Source organism: Carassius carassius, chromosome 45 (genome assembly GCF_963082965.1).
Source record: "Carassius carassius chromosome 45, fCarCar2.1, whole genome shotgun sequence".
Classification (NCBI taxonomy): domain Eukaryota; kingdom Metazoa; phylum Chordata; class Actinopteri; order Cypriniformes; family Cyprinidae; genus Carassius; species Carassius carassius.
In genome coordinates, this window is record NC_081799.1 from 6077489 (window position 1) to 6098615 (window position 21127).

A 21127-nucleotide genomic window follows, 5' to 3' on the forward strand; every position below is an offset into this window, starting at 1 on the left:
TCCATGATAGCCTGTCAAGTTCAGATGAGGTTGGACATGGCCACAACACAAAACCAGTTATTCATTCTCCCACATGGTCCTTTAAAACATTTGTATTCATTTCAATGTATTCATTGAGTTGTAATGTGACACTGATTTGATTGATGGGTTTAAATGGGTGTTTTGCATGGGTAGTGAAATGAGTATTTTACAGTTGACTGCATACTTTTCTTCTGCTCTCTAATTCACCTTTCTCACGTGTGATTGATTTTTAGTGGGTATTGAGTGTTAAATGCTGGTAAGAAATAATGGTATTGTTTAGTGTCATTTAATCACCCCCAGGTGTTGTGTCATTGCGAGGATGTGAGTTAGTCGCCATCGTTTTCATTTGAGGCTCGGTCCGGTTCTTGTTTTTAGGTCTGGCTGCACAGTGCCATTTTATTTTAGAGCTCTGTGAGATTACACCGTGAAATTAACCATCTGTTCGGATTAGATTTTTAGTTCTGCAAGCTTGTACAAACCATCTTTTATTTATTTTATGTATTGCGCATATAATCTTGTTACCCAACATTACTGCGAAATTGTATCTTGTAAATAAAATGTACAGAGATATTATTAAAGTGTGTACTGTGCTGTTGTCATGGTGTTATAAAGATGTCCGTTCTGTGGCTAAGAGATATTTCTGCAAAATAATGGAAAGACCACTAAAAACAGGTTAACTGGCAGTGTCACGTTTTCCCAGTCTAAACTACAAATAATACGAAAGATAAAATTGCTAAATGGTCAGGAAGAATCATTTTTGTCAGATTGTATTTCAATACAAGTATAAGTTAATTAAAATGAACCTGCGGCAACAAAAGTAGCTCAAATCTGGGGGGATTTGGCAAACCGCTATGATCATGAGAACTATGACTGCTTTAATTCAGAAATGCTTTTGTTTATAATAGGAGGATTCTGGCAGCTTTACAAAGAAGCAACTTCCATTTGCTTCTGATTTTGATTCTGATTTTGAAAAACCCTCATCACTAACACAAACTGACAACCAAACAAGTTAAGTGATAGCAACAAAAATATTATTTAGATTTTAGAGTAGCCACACATGGTCTTATTTGTACAACCGTGTTAAAAAAAAAAAGTCACATTCTCTTACGAATTGCATGAATTATGTAAATGTCAGCTTATATTTTCAATAAAAAAAAAAACAAAGACAACTATTAATAAAATTAGTTATTAGTGGTTAAAACTGTTCTCATTTTGCATTTTGTGACCCAAATAATAATAATGTTTCCTTTAGTAAGAATTAACACGTAAAAAACAGTTGCATGTATTTATTCATTACACAAAATGTTTAATCAGAACTCGTAACGGTTTTGATGCATTGTTGACATGAAGGCACTTCACCTCATCTGAACTGCTGATCCAGACAGAACTCCAGCTCAACATGTTCTTCAGGGGATTTGTCTGCCTTTGGCACGTCTGATGAAGGTTTTCTCGCTCCATTTGTTTGGTGGCAGCATGTAGGGTCCGTTGTGCACACAGAGGATGGTCATCTGCTCCGCGTACTTCAGGTTCTGTAGGAGCTACACACACACACACACACAATGACACGCACATCAGCAAACACTTCACACACAGTGTCACTCAGAAGCAAACCTACCTTGGGTGTGATGAAGAAATACTGAGACGTGTTCACACCACACGCTGTCCGCACTACGATGTCAAACACACGTCTCTCATTGACGGGATCCATGCCCTGAACAACACAACACTTCACCTCAGGAAAGAAGTTCATGTGTGCATGGTCTTTGTTGATGACAAATTACTTCATACCATTGTTTGTAACCGTTTTAGTTACAAACACAGACGTAATTTATTGAGCAAATATGTCAGTCAGGTGCATGGATGTACATTTTTATTTGTTCTATTACAAGCCAGAAATGGAAGCGCGTGTGAGAACGAAGCGTTTGGTGAGGCGTGTGTGTGTGTGTGGACCTGGTTGATCTCGTCCACCACTCTGAAGGGGCAGCGGTTGAGCTCCTGCAGGGACATGAGGTACAGCATGGTGGACACGCTGCGCTCTCCTCCGCTCTGATGGTGAGGCGTCAGCTCGTGCAGCTGCGTGCTGCTGCGAAACTTCACTCGGATCCGGATGCCGTACTTATCATACTCCTCCTGAAACACATTTCCACAACACCAATCTGACTTCTGGGCCTTTTGCAATACTTTAGATGAGAGGACCAATAAAACCAACCCAAATTCAGCATTAATTATAACCCTGGAGCACAAAACCAGTCTGAAGTAGAACTGGTATATTTGTAGCAATAGCCAAAAAAGACATTGTATGGGTCAAAATTATACATTTTTCTTTCATGCCAAAAATCATTCGGATATTACGTAAAGAACATGTTCTATGAAGACATTTTGTAAATTTCCTACTGTAAATATATCAAAACTTCCTTTTTGATTAGTAATATGCATTGCTAAGAACTTCCTTTTGACAACTTTAAAGGTATTATATTGATTTTTTTGCACCCTCAGATTCCAGATTTTCTAGTATCTCAGCCAAATATGGTCCGATCCTAACAAACCATACAACAATGGAACAATTGGCATATCAACTAATACTGAACACGGGGCGGCCTGACATGAGCTTCACATCCTCACCTCGTTCTCCGAGTGCAGATCCACCTCTCCAGCACACTGCATGGAGCGAAAGAAATCACTGAAGCGCTCGTTGATCTGATCCACCAGCTGCTTCAGAGGATTCAGCCAGCGCTCTTTGGCCTAACACACACACACACACACGTCTGTTACTCGGTCTGTATGATGAAGGTGCTGGTGTGAGGGGCTGGGGTTTGTCAGACACACCTCAGCGATGTTTCGTCTGTAGGTTGTCAGAGCGTTGGTCTTGTCGTCCAGCTCCTTCTCCATGTTCTGAATCTCCCGCTCACGTCTGTTATATTCCTCCACCACCTGACAGTCAAAACCACAGCACATGAGACAGGAAGTGACTGCACACCGCGCTCTGCTGCTAACAGAGGAACTGGACTATGATCTGCGGTGCAGGGGTTTGTCAGCAGTCAATTCTCAGAACTAGGAACTGAGGTGGCCAATATAATTGCAATGAATATGATGATAATGGAAATGTAATTATAGTTCATGATTTTCAAAATGCAGAAAATGATAACGGAACCGTAGAATCAAGTCATAAAAATGGAATTTACTCTATAATGCGGAATGTCACAATTTTTCAAATTTTGCACAAATAAATCGAATGGGGTATCGACCAGTATGTGAATAAGACACATTTTATCAAATTTTCATAACATGCTTTTATCAGCTGAATCAACTTACAATAACCTGAAGAGATAATTCTGACATCACTTACCATACCTATATACATTTGTTCCTTCTGTTGAGCACAAAACAAGGTGTTTAAAGAGTGTTGGTAACCAAACAGTTACTGGTATCCATTGATTTCCATAGAATTGCAATAAAATGCTGTGACAGTCAATGCTACCGTCAACTGTTTAGTTATCAACCCTCTTCAAAATATTTTCTTTTGTGTGCAACAGGAGGAAGAATCTCATTCAGCTTTGGAGTCAATGATTTAAATTTGATATTTTTTACTACACTAGGCTGCACCATTTCCAATCCCAAAATGGTCAGATACTGAGACACACTGTTTATCACGCTTAACAAAAAATGTACTTTGGAGCTAATACTGGCTGCACCTGAAAACCTTGCTGCTGTATCAGGCAATGACTTTGCAGGCAGCGTTTTTGCACGAAGGAACCTCATGAAACAGATTTCAGACAGGCTTCTGAGGCAGTGTAACGGTTTAATGATTTACAGCAGGGCTATTCAATTGGCGGCCCGCGGGCCACATGCGGCCCGCCAATCATCTCCATGCGGCCCGACGGCACCAACCTCCCTCCTCCTCTTTTCGCTCCGATTGACCTGAGAAACGTTTTACGTGTGAATATTTCAGCAGTTATTATATGTGTCCCGAATTTATGTCGACTGAACCAGCGATAGGCTACCAATCCTTCGTGAATGAATCATTCTTTTGGTTCGATTCTTTCTAAACGCGCTTGCATAACGGTCTAAAACTATTCGGATTCATTCGGACCGCTCCGTAACTGAATCATCTGAAGCGGTTTCTCGTTCAGTACAGTTACAACAAATAGCGATGTTTTCAGTTGTTTCACTAGTTGTTTAAACACGGCCCAGCGCGGAGTTGCGTTTACTCCCGGTCCCGGACACACTAATATTCAACAGCGTTGCGACAACCAGTGGAAGCGTTTCAGTTCGACAGAAACATTTCTGTTACAAACCACAAATCACTCGATGATTTAATTAGTATTAAATCGGATGAAACAGCCTCAACATTCCCAACAAGACTGATGAGGAAAGCAGGAGAAACATTGTGGCATGACCGAAATTAGAAGACTTTAAATTCCCTAATCATCCTTACAAACATTTACCACATTTACTGTAGTAATTTACCATGGTTGGGCAGAAATGTGCAATATTTATATTGAATACTATGTAGTAATAAATAAATATAGTAAATATATACTATAATATTATATAGTTTAATAGTAAATATAGTGATTTATATTGCATTAGTTTTATTAGGTGGGTAGAGGAATATATATTTAATGCTTGTTATGAAATTATGTCAGTTTCTTTGTAAAGGTGCGTATAGTTTTTAACTTGTGTTTAGGCATTTTTTATACAGTGGGAGCCTGTGGTTAACAAGTCTCACTGTCAGAATATTTTCATTTAAGCATAACAATTATAAATAAAATAATTATTATTTCTCACCAACAGCTATAAGTTTGTATAAATAATTTATTTGTTCCAAGGAAAATAGTTGTACACAGCTGTAAATTATCAAGTTTTTATTTATTATGGTTTTATATATTTGCATACTGTTGGGTACCACATTTCCAAGTAAATACCACACTTCTTTAGGGTTACTTTAGCTTATTTATTGAAACTGTTATGTTTCAATAAATAAGATAAACCCCCAAACCAACCCACCGGCCCACCTCAACTTTTCGATTTGATAATGCGGCCCTCGAATGAAACTAATTGAATAGCCCTGATCTACAGCAAAATATAGAGAGCTTTGGTGATAACTACCGTATTTTTCGGACTATAAGTCGCACCTGAGTATAAGTCGCATCAGTCCAAAAATACGTCATGACGAGGAAAAAAACATATATAAGTCGCACTGGACTATAAGTCGCAAGACCAGCCAAACTATGAAAAAAAAGTGTGACTTATAGTCCGAAAAATACGGTAAGTGGATATTTCATTACTGCAATATTAATTTCTCGCTAGAAATGACATAAAGTGGAAAACGTTGATCAGAAATATACATTTACACACAAACTGACCACCGACCGCAACTTTCAGACGCCATCTTTATTTTTTGGCTCAACTCTCATGGAATGGAACGCACAGGATTGTGGGATATCAGAGACAGCGAAGGATACATCTATGCTGTCTTCAAAAACCAGCCAGATGAAGGCATCTCAGGAGACAGGAACTGAAGCTAGCATTGAATTCGGACCCGTCTTGATGCCTCACGACTTGGAATGCGTCCTCAGAAGGCAGCATTTTTCAGTTTTCGGATGCAGCCAATGGCTTCTATTCGCACTGAATTTGTTTTGCACTAATCAGTTTTTCCACAAGGTGGCAGCACTGGCCTGGGCCACTGTTTCACAGTGGAAACTAAAACTAAAAAGAACAAAATATCAGAGGATGCAACAACAACAGATGGCCACACTGACAAGCACTTGTGTAAGAGGGTTATGAAATAACAGCAGTTTTAGTTTAAAAGTGTGCAAATAATTTTTTAGCGGTCATAACTTCTGGGGGGAAGAAAAATAGCACAGACACTGGACAAAGATGAAGCTACTCTTCTTGTTGTAAGCTTTCAGTAAGAAGTGAAGTGAGGATTGATTAGTAACAGTTTAAAGGCGAAGCATAAGTGAGCTGATGTGTTTGTCTCACAGCATCACTGAGGCCGGTGAAGCACTCGGCTCTGGTCTTCTCCTCATTCAGCATGGCATCAATCTCATCCAGTGTGTCAGGCAACTGGCTGAAGGCCTGAGAGGAAACAATAACAGATTGTTTTAAAATAATGTCTTCAAGGCTGAATGAAGGATGTGTGTGCCGGAGTCAGACGGAGCTCACTGCATGTAGTTCCTCTGGGACGGCCGTCTCTCCGGGGGTCATGTTACAGATCTCACTGGCCCTCCTCATCAGGTTCTTACACGTGGTCAACAGATTGTTCTTCACCTGGTCCAGTTTGGTGTACGTCACCTGTGTGAACACACAGACACGTTCTAACTGTGCTCGAATCATCATTGGATGAGGAATATTTCATTAAGAGGAGATATGAGAGCATGCTCTTATTAACTCAATAAAAAAATATTTAATTATCTCGAAATATAAGCTGCCAATCGGAATAATAAGACCGTTACTACAAATGTAAACAAAACACGTCAACTTTTAAATAAAGAATATGAGAAAATAGACAATTAATTCTTCATTCAAAAGTTTGGAGTTGGTAAGATTTTTAAATACTGTTGATATAAATATTTATATAAATACAAGGCCATCAGGGCACTTACTTGATAAAAATATATATATATATTGTAAAATATTATTACAGTTTAAAAATAAACGTTTTCTACTAGAATAAATGTAATTTATTCTGGTGAAGTAAAGCTAATAAATGTTACTAACCCAAACTTTTAACCTAAAATGTAATAACATTTACACAATATTACATGATCATTTTTATAAAAAATACCTTTACATTTATTTGTTGACTGATCCCATTTAACTCAACAATATGTTCGATTACGGAAATAAAACACACTGAATGTCATTTGTGGCGTGACAGATGGTCTCACCTCGGCTCGCTTGAGCTCAGCTGAACTGTCCCTGCAGTCCGTCTCCAGTTTGGTTTTCTCAGCGGAGAGACCTGCGCTCTGAAGAGCCAAGTACACCTTCTCCATACTCAGTCTGGCCTTCATCTACCAGCACACATGAGGCCATTAGAGCGGACACGAACAATTCATTTGGGAATCTAGTAATCTGTCGACTGCTTTGACGATTGAGAAATCAGATAATAATAGTGCCCTATGATTTCCAAGATGCATAAAAGTTCAGGTTAACTTGAAGAAAATGCGACAGAATTCAGAAAAATATTACTCAATGTGATGATAGAACTACTACTACTAATAAAATTATAAATCAAAACATTATTTTAAGGGATAACCAGAAATATTATTTACCAGAATTTATTTAGGATAAAAATAAAAAAAATTAAATACATTAATTTTTAAAAATAAAATCAATAATTTGGAAATTCTTTTGATTATAAAAATTTAATTGAACCATTAAAACAGAATATAGAAAAATTATAATGTAGAATTAAAAAATAAATAAATAAAACGGATTTCATAGGGCCCAATAAATATAAAAAAAATTGTGTTGTTGTAATAAAAATAGACTTAAGTGAATATTAGTCTTTAAGATTACTTAAAATACATATATAAAAGCAATGAGGCATTAATAATTAGTTCAAATAAAGTAACAAAAGCAAGTACCGTATTTTCCGGACTATAAGTCGCACTTTTTTGTCATAGTTTGGCTGGTCCTACCACTTATAGTCAGGTGCGACTTATCAAAATTAATTTGGCATGAACCGAGAGAAATGAACCAAGAGAAAACATTACCATCTACAGCAGCGAGAGGGCGCTCTATGCTGCTCAGTGCTCCTGTAGTCTACACTAAATAAATGCGACTTATATATGTTTTTTCCTCATCATGACGTATTTTTGGACTGATGCAACTTATACTTAGGTGCGACTTATAGTCCGAAAAACACGGTAATCATATTGAAGAAAACTGTTAAAATACATAATGGCCAGACGATTGTTTAACACTTTACTGCAATCTAATCCTTCTTTAATACAGACCAAACATCAATAGTCGAATAGAATAGACGAATCCCTGCGACATCCCTTGATAGATACAGAACAAGTTAGGGGTAGAAATCAAGCTTCGGAGAACACAAACACACCTGCATGTGACCCAAATATTCCTTCATTATGGCCACTTTCTTGTTATTTACAGCAGCGATCTTGGCGTTTGTCTCCTCTTCAATTGCTTGCAAGTTGATCTTATTCTGCTGCATCTGCCGTAAACTGTACATTGAGAAAAAGATATAAAAGAAGTGTGGGGTGGGGACTGGAAATCACAACAAAGCTGCACACAGGTGGTTTTCAGAGGAAGGTACCTGTCCTGTTTTGTGCTGATTTTCTGCTCCAGTTGTCTCTTCTTGCCTTTCAGCTCAGACAGTTTCTTCTTGTTAGCACGCAGTTCATTATCACGGCGGTCCAGTTTAGCTTGTTGCTCACGAATGGCTGCCATCCGTTGATCAATGCTCTGCACCTGCCTCTGGGCTGCCTGCGAGCGAGATGTCAAATCTGAGGTCATTACACTTACTAGGGATGTTCTGCCGGATCGGGTATCAATCAGATAAGACTGATCCAAATCCAACATTGATAAAAAAAAAAAAAAAACAGTGCTGGTATCGGATTGGAATGGTATAGGTATCGGCAGATACTCAGAATTTTTTTACAGGATCAGTTCTAAAAAATGGTATCGTTGCATCCCTAAAGAGGACACGCAAATTGCCTCTACTCCAGCACCAGAACCTGGTTGAGCTCCCGGGTGGCAGTATTGCACCTTAACCTGTCAACCAAGAAGAAAGCGCAGCATGCAGCCATGCTACTCCGAGAACAAACATGTTCAATATTAACCTGTTAACAGCAGTTTCTTGTGTTCATATATTTAAAGGGGTCATATGACGTTGCTAAAAAGAACATTATTTGGTTTAATGAAATGTGTTTATGCAGTTTAATGTAAAATAACCCATTATTTTCCACATACTGTACATTATTTTTTCTCCTCTATGCCGCACTTCTGAAACATGTCGATTTTTACAAAGTTTTTTTACAAAGCTATCCAGTGTGTTGTGATTGGCCGAATACCTCAAGCATGTGACAAAATGTTATGCCCCTTAACATATTGTGATGTTGAGTGAGCGGAGGCCGAGAGTGAGCCTGAGCCCGAGACGGAGCCTGAGCACGAGACGGAGCCTGAGCCCGAGACTGAGCCCGAGCCTGAGCCCGAGACTGAGCCTGAGCCCGAGACTGAGCCTGAGCCCGAGACTGAGCCTGAGCCCGAGACTGAGCCTGAGCCCGAGACTGAGCCTGAGCCCGAGACTGAGCCTGAGCCCGAGACTGAGCCCGAGCCCGAGACTGAGCCCGAGCCTGAGCCCGAGCCTGAGCCCGAGCCTGAGCCCGAGCCTGAGCCCGAGACTGAGCCGAGCCCTAGACTGAGCCGAGCCCTAGACTGAGCCGAGGCCCGAGACTGAGCCTGAGCCCGAGACTGAGCCCTAGACTGAGCCTGAGCCCGAGACTGAGCCGAGGCCCGAGACTGAGCCGAGGCAGGCGGGCTTGAGAACGGCGCGGCCGGTGGATTCTATGAAGGAGTGAGTGTGGGAACCACATGTGATGCCCCCGGGCAATGGAACCGGCGATCCACAGTACAAAGTTGATGTATTTCCTCAGCCAACAGCACAGATCAGCTCCAGGCATGAAAAAGCAGATATCGTCCTCTTTTGGAAGACCAAACAAAGTAGTTTCACTTTCACGGTGAAACACACAGCGTCTATACGACATGGCAGCAGCGGCAACAATGCTACAACTAGAATAAAAGATACGCCTTCTTTCTTTGCTTGCAAATCTTCCCACATAGTGACATAGATATGTGGGGGCATGTTAGAACAAGGCGTTTCAGGGGAGTGTGGACGTGTCTTAACCTTTATAAAGAATATTGGATTTGAGGCTTTAGTATTTGCAACTGAATCTCTTCTTTATTCATCAAGAGCATGTAACACTATGACCCCTTTAAACACCAACAGTTCATCTACTAAATCAAATAAATTATTATATACCAACATGCTGCAACATTTAAATCCTATAGCAGTGTTGACGGTGTGTCTGATGGGCGTTTCTCACCCTCAGCTGCTCCTCCAGCTGGCGTCTCTCATCTGCATCTACGGTCATAGTGAGGAACTGTGAGGGTCGCAGGGCCGAGTTACTGGAGACCACATTACTAGAGTAGTTGGATTTCTTCACCGTGTACTTCTCCTCCGCGGTGTAGATCATCCTCATCTGAAGCTCTCTGATCACCTGCCACAGAAAAACATCAGTTTCAAGATTGTAAGGCCCTATGAAATCAACTTTATTTTTTCCAAATTCAGCATTATTTTTTCTAGCTTCTATGTTTTCTATTTTAACGGAATAATTACATTTTAATAATGACATGCATGTCCAATCAATTGAATTCATACAATTTTACAAATAACAGGGCTCTATAAAATGGGTTTTATTTTTTTCAGAAATTCTGTGATTTAATACAAATGTATTTTTATAAATGATGGTGTGGAAGTGGCTGCCCTGGAGATGAAGTTCATGTGTAGTACATGACCTCAAATACTGAAGACAGAGGCATTCAGAACATGCAGAATTCTTATCTAAACAGCAGCGTTTTTTTGCTTTTATATTCACAGACACTATAGTACATATCACGATTTGATTCATTTTGCAGCTTTCCTTAAAAATATTATATACTGTAAATACATTTTTTTTATGGCTGGATTAACTGATTCTCTGTGCTTTCTGCATCACAAAGATCTGATTTTCAATATCATCTGATCGCAAAATTACTGATTTGAATCATTTGTTTACATTGTACATTGTAACGTAAGTGGATTTTACATTGCATTCAAGCTAAACCCTTTTTTTTTTATTCGTGAGATCTCATGCTCAAACTGCTCAAACTGTTACAATAGTAGGCTACTAAAATTGATAATGAGCAGCAAGGTCACAGACTACATTCATGTGCACAAAACTAGATTCAAAATCTGTTACATGATGTCTATTCTTATTTCAGGCAACTTCGCAGCAGAATGATGGAGGACCTACCATCTCGATCATGCTCTTGGTCTTCTCGGTCCCTACAGGCACATCATTGACTTTGTACTGATAGCATAGGTAACTCATGACCTCCTCAGGAGCATCGAACAGCTCACGCAAATATGAGAAGAAGCCATAAGGCCTGACAAAAAGAAACAAAAACGATTTAATAAATGTACTGAATAAGATGTCTTTGTAGTGGTCAAGTAGAGGGTGTTACTTCAGGGTCTCGAGTGGCCGTGAAGGTGGTCGTCTAGAGCAGGACTCCTCTGGAGCAATGACGGTGTTAACTCGCAGCCTCTGTGTGTCTCGCACCTGTGTGTCAAAAACATTTCACATTGTACTGATTTTACATTACTTACCCTCTATTATAAATGCTTATTATTCTATTAAATATCATTTAATTTTCATTATTAGAAAATAACACAAAATAAATATAAACATCCTAAAAAGTTAGGCCATTTTTTTTTTAACGAATTTTAACAATCTTATATCAAATTAATAGAAAATTGTTAAACTGTTCATATAAAATTATATAATGTCGTTAAAATTGACACTTTTAGGGTATGAGCCAAAATGTGCCGTTTTTGTGCTTGTCCCTTTAAATGCAAATGAGCTGGTGCTTCCAGTCTCCTTCCAGAAGAAGGCGGAGCTTCAAAGAGCAAGCAACAACAAAACAGGAAAATCTTACGCACTGAAAATATCAGAAACTCTCAGTATTGGTGTTCAGCCTTATATCTTCGAACCGGAATATGTCTATAAGTCAGTCATCTGACTTTACTGTGCATAATACGTGAACGTTTATGTTTTCACAAACTTTATAAGTCCCACTTGTGATTATGAGCTGGACAAACTCTAGTCAACTTCACATTGCTTTCATATACAATTATTAACTACCACATTCGTCATCATAGGGAGAAACCTGGACTTGTGTGTTCAGAGAGACTGTTTATGATTTATTGGGATTGGGGTGTGGGTGGATTTTTACAATAATTGGTTGGTTGTTTTCACACACCACGGCCACACAACTGTGTTCAAACACTTCATAAAAGTGATTTTTGCCTAGCAGGTCACCTTTAAATGATTTTTTTAAATGAATTGTGTCAGCTTCTTCACTGAGCTTCTCACCTCCGTCATGAACTTCTCCATGTCCTCCTGTCTCTGAAAGACGAAGGCTCTCAAATCATTGAGAGGAATGTGACTCTCAATGTATTTTGCGTGCCGAGAATCACGGACATTTATCTGGCAAAAAAAAGAGAGAGAAGATCAAATCAATCTGCATAGAAACCCATCTCCAAGAAACAGCACCTGAATTAGCAGCTGTGCTCTCACCACCAGCATCATAGGCTCATAGACGTTTCCTTCAAAACGATCACGGTTATCCCTCAGCCACTTGAGGGCAGTGTAGGTGTCACGAAATCGGGTGCGCAGTTTTTCCTCTTTCACGTTCATCATGTTGTCCAGACTCTTCTGACGATTCTGCAAACCTTCAGAAGAACATCCAACAAACTAGACATGAGTGCAAGGGTTAGTTCACCCAAAAAGGAAAATTCTGTAATTAATTACATAGTTTTTGTTCAAATCAAAGCACAAACAACGTTGAAAACATATCCTTGTGTCGCAGCTGACACAGAACAACATACGCTGTTTGGGTTCAGTAGATACTCTCCAAAATGGCTCCAAGGTGACGTGGAGGAGACGAATTGTTTAATAAAGTCGTTTTTTCGTTTTTTTTATTCTCCTTGCTACGTTTCTGTGCATTGATTGTGTAAGGACCCTTGCTGTCTATGGGAGGGTAAGAAATCTGTAAGAATGCATCAAAAATATTTTACTTTGTGTTCAGATGATGAACGAGGGTCTTATGCTGTGTTCACACCAAACACGAATAGAGCGTCTGGCGCAAATGATTTCAATGTTAAGTCAATGCAAAGGCGCATTTACGCGCTTCTGGAGGTCTCGCGGCGCGAATGAGCCGTTTAGCACGGTGCGGAAGATGCGAATTCGCCTCAATGACGCGAATTGAGCGTCTGGTGTGATAGGCGCTACGCGCGAATTTGTGCTTTTGTGCATTTAAGTGTTTGACACGAATTCGCGTCTGCCGCCCGAGTTGAAAAATTTTAACTTTGCCGTCAATTCGCGCCGCGTTAACCAATCAGGAGCCTGCTCAGCAGTCACTCATTCAACATGGAGGAAATACTGATGTTGTCGGTGAGCAGTCAACCGGAGCTTTATGACACAAGTATCACACACAAGTTCATATTTCAGGAATAAAAAGGACCTAGCTTGGAAGAGTGTGTTGTAAATACACATTTAACTTTTGAGTCACGTACACGTTTATCGACCCGCGGCCTTCCCGCTGTTTTTTTACAACTATTTTCCCCCTAATATAGCCTACAGCTACTTTTCGCTAACAAGAGAATGCGTTTATTCAGAGGACGTGTGCAGGAAAAAGTGGAAAAGACCCGAGTGCTCGATCAACATCAGCCATCTTGCAAACAGACAACCGCTAGCACTTGCCCCTCACACAAGAAGCGGATTTCGCCTCGGACGCGCGTCAATTTCGCTTCAAACTTTTGCTTTCTATGCGCGTCTATTTCGCTCTAGACGCGCGAATGCATCTAAAATGTTCAAGCGGCAAACTAAACGCGGTAGACGCGAATTTGACGCTCCATTTGCGTTTGGTGTGAACACAGCATTACAGGTTTGGAACGACTTGAGGGTGAGTAATGACAGAATTGTCTTTATTGCTTGTACTATCTCTTTAGGGACATGGCACACCAAGTCTGAAATTTTCATTTGTTTTTTCATATTCGTCATCCTTTTCTATCAAAATCTTTGTTATGGATGCAAAAATACAGAAAATCGAACCTGATCTGAAATTAGTTTTGAAGGACGAAAGTTTCGGAGGCAGTGTGTAAATGTGAGGTTGCATTTATGTTTTTTTTACTTTTATGAACTTATAGTATGGTGAATTATTCGTATAATGAATGTATCAATATAATTATCTAAAACAGGGTGACTTATACAACATGTGTGTGTTTTTTCTGCTACTAAATTAATCTGAAACATTACGGCTTAATTCTCCAAAGGCTTCGTCTTTATCTCTGCGCAGGTCTGACATCTCGCCCTCCAGTTTGGCTTTCTCTTCCTGGATTTTCCTCAGCTCTGCGTTGACAGCCTCGATCTGAGGTGTGACGTCCTCCATGCTGCCCATGTTCTGTAGCTCCTTCTGCAGGTCTTTGATCATGAGCTGCGTGTGTCCGATCCGCTTCTGTCGGTCCGCCTCCTCGGTCTGCTTCAGACTCAGGTCCTGTCTGATGTCATCAACCTAGCGTTTGACAGAAGCAGACTAATCAGCTAGTGTTTCAATATAGTCTTTAACACTTTCTTATGTTTTGATGGTAGTCTTTCAGAACAAACCTCTTTATTCCTATATTCAAGCTGATCATGTTTCTGCTTACATTTCTGCGTCGCGTCTCTGATACCAGCAGTCTAAGAAATGGGAGGAGGGAGCAGTGGCATTATTTTTATATAATAAAGGAAATATAAAATAGATTTGTGGCAATGAGGTTTGTGATTTGTGCTGACCAGCTCCTTCATCTGCTGCTCGATGGGCTGCAGCTGACTCTCCACCGAGCGGATCTTCCTCATCAGCGGCTCCTGAGCTTCTTTTAACGACTTCAGCTTCTTTTTCATTTCCTCTCTTTCCTTCTTCACCCCCTCGAGATCTTTACGTGCCGTTTCATATTCCTAAAATAGGAAACAGAAAATGAAGTCTTGAAATCCATCCGATATGCACATAAAATCTTAAAATGCATATTAAAAAATCATTTTTATCAGATAAGAAGACTTATCTGCACATGAACTACGAATGCATTTACAAATATCAGGCTTCTGAACACAAGATAACATGACAACATTTTTTTGCATTTCATCTGAATGCCCTGACGGACAAATAATTTATTACATATGGAAAAAACACGGTGGCCTTCCCTGTTTGTAGCAACTTAGATTTCCATTACTGATACTTTGAAGATTTTATTGATACTTTCACAATTTTGTTGACATTGAATGGAGTTAGTTTTATTTACAAATGTTTTAAGCCATCTTGATAAGGGTTTTATAATGACTGAACTACAGTAATTGAACTGAGCCAACACTGAACCGACTGTAACGACCCTATTGTCTCGCTAGAACTGCTTTATTGCCTCATTTTTAAAGTCTGCATCATTGATAAGGTTAGTTTCATGTTTGAATTTAAACAATCTCTATTGTAGGAAGAACAATACAAATACAATTGATTTGACTTGATATTCCTATTTTAATTTAAGTTAAATTGACAACTTTGGATGGAAACATATCAACTAGGGATGTGCATTTTAAGCAAAAGTAATAGTCGATAATCACTGGGTATTATTCGATTAGTAGTCGAAAATCACATGCACTCGCATAAACACACACACATAAATAGAGAGAGAGGGAGAGACACTAGTCAGGCTTTCAATCTGTATGATAACAAACGGTTTAATATATTAGAGAAAGGTCTATCCTAACCCAAGCCAATTGATGGTTGTACGATTGCTGAAACATATTAATATAACATAACCGAATGACAGCACTTATTAACAACAGTCCGTCGATTATCAACTGCTCGCAAGATTAGAACAGATTCATTCAGCCATGAATATTAGGCTTAAAACAAATTACGCACTAAAACAGAATATCATTCTTAAAACAAAGTACGCGCTAAAACATATTGTGAACAGCCTGAATGACGACACTTATGTGAACATTAATTTTAACATCTGTAGTTATAACAATAACCTATTTCATATTTTTATTCACAAAAATGAGCATGTGCACATGCTCGGGAAGAAGAGGGGAGCGCAATCTGTTCACAATTACGACCGCAGAGATCACCCTTTCTGCTGTTGCAGCCATTATAATAGTTTAGTTTTGGTTTTTAATGGCAAAGTGGTCATATTTCGTTTCGATTCTTTATTAATTTAATTCAGAAATATGATTGGAACATTTTATGTTTGTTAAACTCAAGTTTGTTTTTTAAATAGCCTTTAAAAGCAGCCAGCTTTTTTCAGTTTATCCTTCTCAAAAAATAAATAAATAAAATAAATAAGATTAGCTTCATAATATTTTAGGAATAAAGTCAAAATTATGATAATAAAATCATGTTCCATTGCATGACGTAAAAGTGAATATATTACACCTGTATACTCCAAAAAAATAAAAACGTATGTGGCACCTGTCATTCTTCACGTTAAAAACGAAAAACAGCAATAGGCTTTTTTTTTTTTTTTAACTCAAATTGATTTATTTCACGAGACACCTGTTTGTATTAAATTGTTCTGTTTTTTTTCCAACATGCACTCAAATATTTATTTGTTATTATTTTCGTGCTGTAAATATTAAACAGGAACATATAACTGATTCACATGCTGCTTGAAAGGAGGCGAATATTTCACCACAGTTTAAAGAGTGTACCGTATTTTTCAGACTATAAGTCGCACCTAAGTATAAGTCGCATCAGCCCAAAAATACGTCATGACGAGGAAAAAAAACATAAGTCGCACTGGACTATAAGTCGCATTTAATTAGAACCAAGAACCAAGAGAAAACATTACCGTCTACAGCCGCGAGGGCGCTCTATGTTTTCCAGAGCAGTGAGCAGCATAGAGCGCCCTCTCGCGGCTGGAGACGGTAATGTTTTCTCTTGGTTCTTGGTTCTAATTAAATGCACCTGACTAGAAGTCGCAGGACCAGCCAAACTATGAAAAAAGTGTGACTTATAGTCTGGAAAATACAGTAAAAAACATTTATTGTTTGTATTTTATCTTAAAATTGACAGAAGCCTGAGGCTTTGTGTTATAATACAAAGTAAGAAAGCCCAAAGCTTATTGCGATTAAAACGTTACATATTATTTACAAGCATTTATACCACAGTTAAAAGCTTGTGAATAGTCACAATGTTATTTACTTCAGAAAAATCAACATAACAGAGTCAAAAAGATTTTAATATATGGCCGGTAAATGTTCATGGTTATCAACCAGTGGAATATTACATTTTATTCTTTCAACAAATAACACATTTTAATGCAGTTAGCTCGTGATCATGACTTAATACGTGGGAAACAGGAAGTTTCTCGCTCAGCACAGTGGAGTGCATCGTTCGGTTAACTTTGTGGTTCATTATTTTGAGTCGCTCTGGTCCACCTCTACCAACCAACCATGTCTAAGCGCCGCACGGAGCAATCACAGTCAACCGAACCGGGCTTTGTGGGTCAGACGCGCTCAGGCACAGTTCACATCCTTAGAAAATAATCGCACAGCCTAATCGATATTCGGTCATTAAATAGACTAATTGAATATTCAAAAATCGTGACCCATCCCTGATATCAACTAGGACTGTGCAAAAAATCGAATGCGATTTTGATGCGCATCTTGTCAGTAAAGGCACTCCTGTGATTAGTAATATATATCCTGCAGGTGCGTTCAGATCAGGGTTGCCAGGTTTTCAAAACAAAACCTGCCCAATTACTTCTCAAAACTAGCCAAATCGCGTTTCGTTCCGGGCGATACAATACAAATTTTTTGGCGGGGTTCCCTTGGTAAAATTTGCATTTTAGGGGCTTAACATCACATTATTTGCATTGGGGTCGCTTCGACCCGCGGACATGAAAAACAACCTCAGACTTGGCAACACTGGTTGGCCTTTACTAGGGCTGCACGATGTGTTGTTTAAGCATCGATATCGCGATGTACGAATCCACGATAGTCACATCGCAGGATGTGCGATGTAGGCTGTCGTAGTTGATCCGTTATTCATTAACTGTACGGGTCAGCTGCTCCCCGGCCCTTAACGAATGTGATTCGTGGATTAATTGCACAGCTTAACCATCAGAGTGAAAGTTTATCATTTGCATGTGTTTTTAAAAGTCCTGTCAGTTTAACAGGACAGAGAGAGAGAGAAAGAGAGGGAGAGAGGGAGAGAGAGAGGAAGAGAGGGAGAGAGAGCAAGCGAGTGAGCGAGCCCCGGCCGCACGCTCACCGTCTTCAAACAACACGAGCACTGTCTTGCTCTTTCTCCCTCGCGCATATTAATCAATTGACACGATGGTGTCGATGTTTAAATCATTTAAAATGAGAATGTAAGTGTTATCACCCCATTTTTGTTTGTAAGAAAAAATTTGATTAGATTTCATATCGCAATATATAATCGCAGAAATATAAAATATCGCAATGTCATTTTTTCCCAATATCGTGCAGCCCTAGTCTTTACTACACAGAGCCGTAGTTCCGCAGAAAATCTACACAAAATCGATTTTAAAATCGGAGGTGATTCTTTGTCGATTTTGAAAGCGATTTTGAGTAGCTTGTCAGTGAACTATAGCTCTGTGTAGTAAATGCAGCTCCACCTGAACCAGTGTTGCCAAGTCTGCGGTTGTTTTTCATGTCCGCGGGTCGAAGCGACTCAAATACCAATAACGTGATGTTTAGCCTCTAAAATGCTAATTTTACCAAGGCAACCCTGCCAAAGAACGGGTATTTTAACCCCGAGACGCAATTTTTATCTGGGAACCTCCTGGAAACTGACTAATATCAACTACTATAAACATTTCTTTTTCTAAGGTGTTGCAGTTATTTGTCACCGATGTCTTTTTTTCACAACCGAAAGTGTCTGTTGACAAACATGCAAGTAATATTCAGCTGTTTGTAAGATGCATCAATGTTGGTCAGCTTTTAATGAAGAGTATGTCCTCTCAGAAAGCTTGCAACAAATGGGTTTTGGGAAAGTTTAATCTAGTAAGATCAGCACTCACCACCCAGGGTTTCTTCTTCTCTAGCATCTGGATCCTGTCCAAGTGTCTCTTCTTCATGTAGTAGCGCTCTACATCCAGTTTGTTCCTCTCATTCCTCTGTCTGGCCTTCTCTAGGAAGTTGGCTTTCTCCTTACACACATTCTGTCAAAAACATCAGTGAAATCAAAGACCTATCACAGCCTTAAGATGCATTTCAAAACAAGAAAAACATTCACCTCCAGTTCCCTCTCTTTGCTGCGAAACGTCTTGAGTTCGCAGTGAAACTCGTACATTTCTGGTGGGCCGACCGATTTCTCAGTGGCTTCAAGAAGTTCAATCTTACTCATCTTGGCAAACTCACCAACTTTCTCCTTCAACACCAAACAAAAGACAAACGGTTCATAAAAACAGCTCTTGTGCAGCTCTTCCAAACTTCACAGATGTGTCTGACAGTCTGTAGTGTGCAGTGATTTTAATAACAGCGCTCACCTGCGGTAGGAACTGACACAGGTTCCCGACCTGAATGTGCAGCTCTTTCACAGCCTCCTCCACAGCTTTCTGACTGGAGTGTTTTCTGTTGAGCATCCACGTCGACTGGTTGTTCTCCACCTGGATCTCTCTGGTGATTACCAAGTTTCCACTCGCTCTGTATCTGGACACAAAGAAAGCCGAGAGGAACCGAGCAACTCGATGTCTCTCCAGGGACTTTTGGAAATAATGGACATGCATCATAATATGTATAAATATACACTTACAGCTCAATTTCAACTGAACCCTTACTGCATCCTCGCTTCACATACAGACCAACCTAGAAACAGAACAACATCTGGTTCATTTATTGTCGTCAATAAATCTGGTTTAAGTATGACTGATCTACTATTACAACTTGTATTAATATTTTGAATTCATCTTTTGCTTTTATATTTTGCTTTTATTTATTTGTATTTTTTGTAAACACGTCTATTCAGTTTTTATTAATTCAGTTTTGTTTAAGTTATTTTAGAACGTTGCCTTGGCAATTGGCTGAAATAGAGTAAGTTCAAGCCCTCTTATATTTCATTTTTAGTTCATGTAAAAAAATATCATTATCATTTTACCTTTAAGATAATAACCACAGTACTTCGTGATTAAGTTTCCTGTCTGTAAATGTTAAAAAAAAGTATTGAAAAAGACAAACGAGGATATCTTCAGTGTCATATATGTTGTGCTGATTCAAGCACCAATTCCAGAAATGTACATTATTTAAGGTATATTTAATTCTTAAATCATTCAGTGTCTCCTTTAACTATTTTCAGGGTGGATAAACTTCTCTGTATGCATTAGACACAATTCCTGTGGGTTTTTCTCTATAAAAAAAAAATCAGTTCTAGTGTCCCTGCTTGTATGTGAAAGTTACCGGACTTTCCAGTTTGTACACTTTGTTTGCATGCTAACTATAGGCAAACCAAATAATCTCGGCACAACTGCCTCCAAAGCCCCTGCAAATGCAAAAACTGCATTCACACAGATTTCAGAGAACTACCCATGTGTTTGTGCACTTTGGTACAGTGTCTAGAAATGGCTGGAGATGTTGATGATACTCAGTCTACAGTGTAATAAGTACATAAGCTAACACTAGGCTCTCTCGGGGCTCGGGTGGGTGACTCGCCTTGTCTCCTCGGCCCAGGACAGATGTTTTCCCGGCCAGGCCCAGGCAGATGGCACACACTATACTGGACTTCCCCGTGCCGTTGGCTCCGACGATCATGTTTAGTTTGGGTCCCGGGAACACTTCCGAGTGATCGTAGGTGCTACAAACACAGAGGACTAGTTTCACATATATAATCCATCACGATTTAACATAAAAACACCCGACATGAAAGTGCAAACACCTGTTATGGAAGTGAAAGAGAGATATTTGTGTAACGTTAAAGAGTGAGTTACTCACAGGAAGTTGCGCATGGTGATGCGGAGGATAGAGCCCTCCACGAAACCTCCTGCTTGGCCATTTGTGCTGCTGGACGGTGCGGCTTCGCGGCTGGAGGGCTGTGAGGTGGTTAATTCGTGGCTTATTCGTTTTCTTTTCTGCGGCAGGTCCATTTCTCGTCCCGTCAACCGCCGCCAGTGGGTACCGCAGCAGCGTCGCAACGCTTTCGTTTCGCGCCTGTGTTGAGGGTGAACCGCCGTGTGATTGGCCGGCGGTTGTCACGTGACACGTCCCAGGGCAGCCATATAGGGGTGTTTCACGTCATTAGTGAGTGGTGATTTGTGCGCTTACTG

General features: G+C 39.6%; 1 protein-coding gene across 1 annotated transcript; it reads right to left on the bottom strand.

The window, feature by feature from the left end:
* Window positions 1–1292: 1292 nt before the first annotated feature.
* smc5 (structural maintenance of chromosomes 5) lies at window positions 1293–21044 on the bottom strand. Its single transcript, XM_059538732.1, has 24 exons — window positions 20796–21044; window positions 20517–20658; window positions 19624–19676; window positions 19358–19520; window positions 19105–19239; window positions 18890–19030; window positions 14643–14804; window positions 14475–14546; window positions 14127–14382; window positions 12387–12541; window positions 12183–12296; window positions 11275–11369; window positions 11064–11196; window positions 10095–10268; window positions 8306–8475; window positions 8090–8213; window positions 6915–7037; window positions 6190–6318; window positions 6007–6102; window positions 2848–2952; window positions 2644–2763; window positions 1972–2151; window positions 1637–1732; window positions 1293–1559 (listed from the first exon to the last, which is right to left on the bottom strand). The coding sequence occupies exons 1-24, from the start codon at window positions 20945–20947 to the stop codon at window positions 1428–1430; spliced, it is 3222 nt and encodes a 1073-aa protein (XP_059394715.1). The 5' UTR covers window positions 20948–21044; the 3' UTR covers window positions 1293–1427.
* Window positions 21045–21127: the final 83 nt, after the last annotated feature.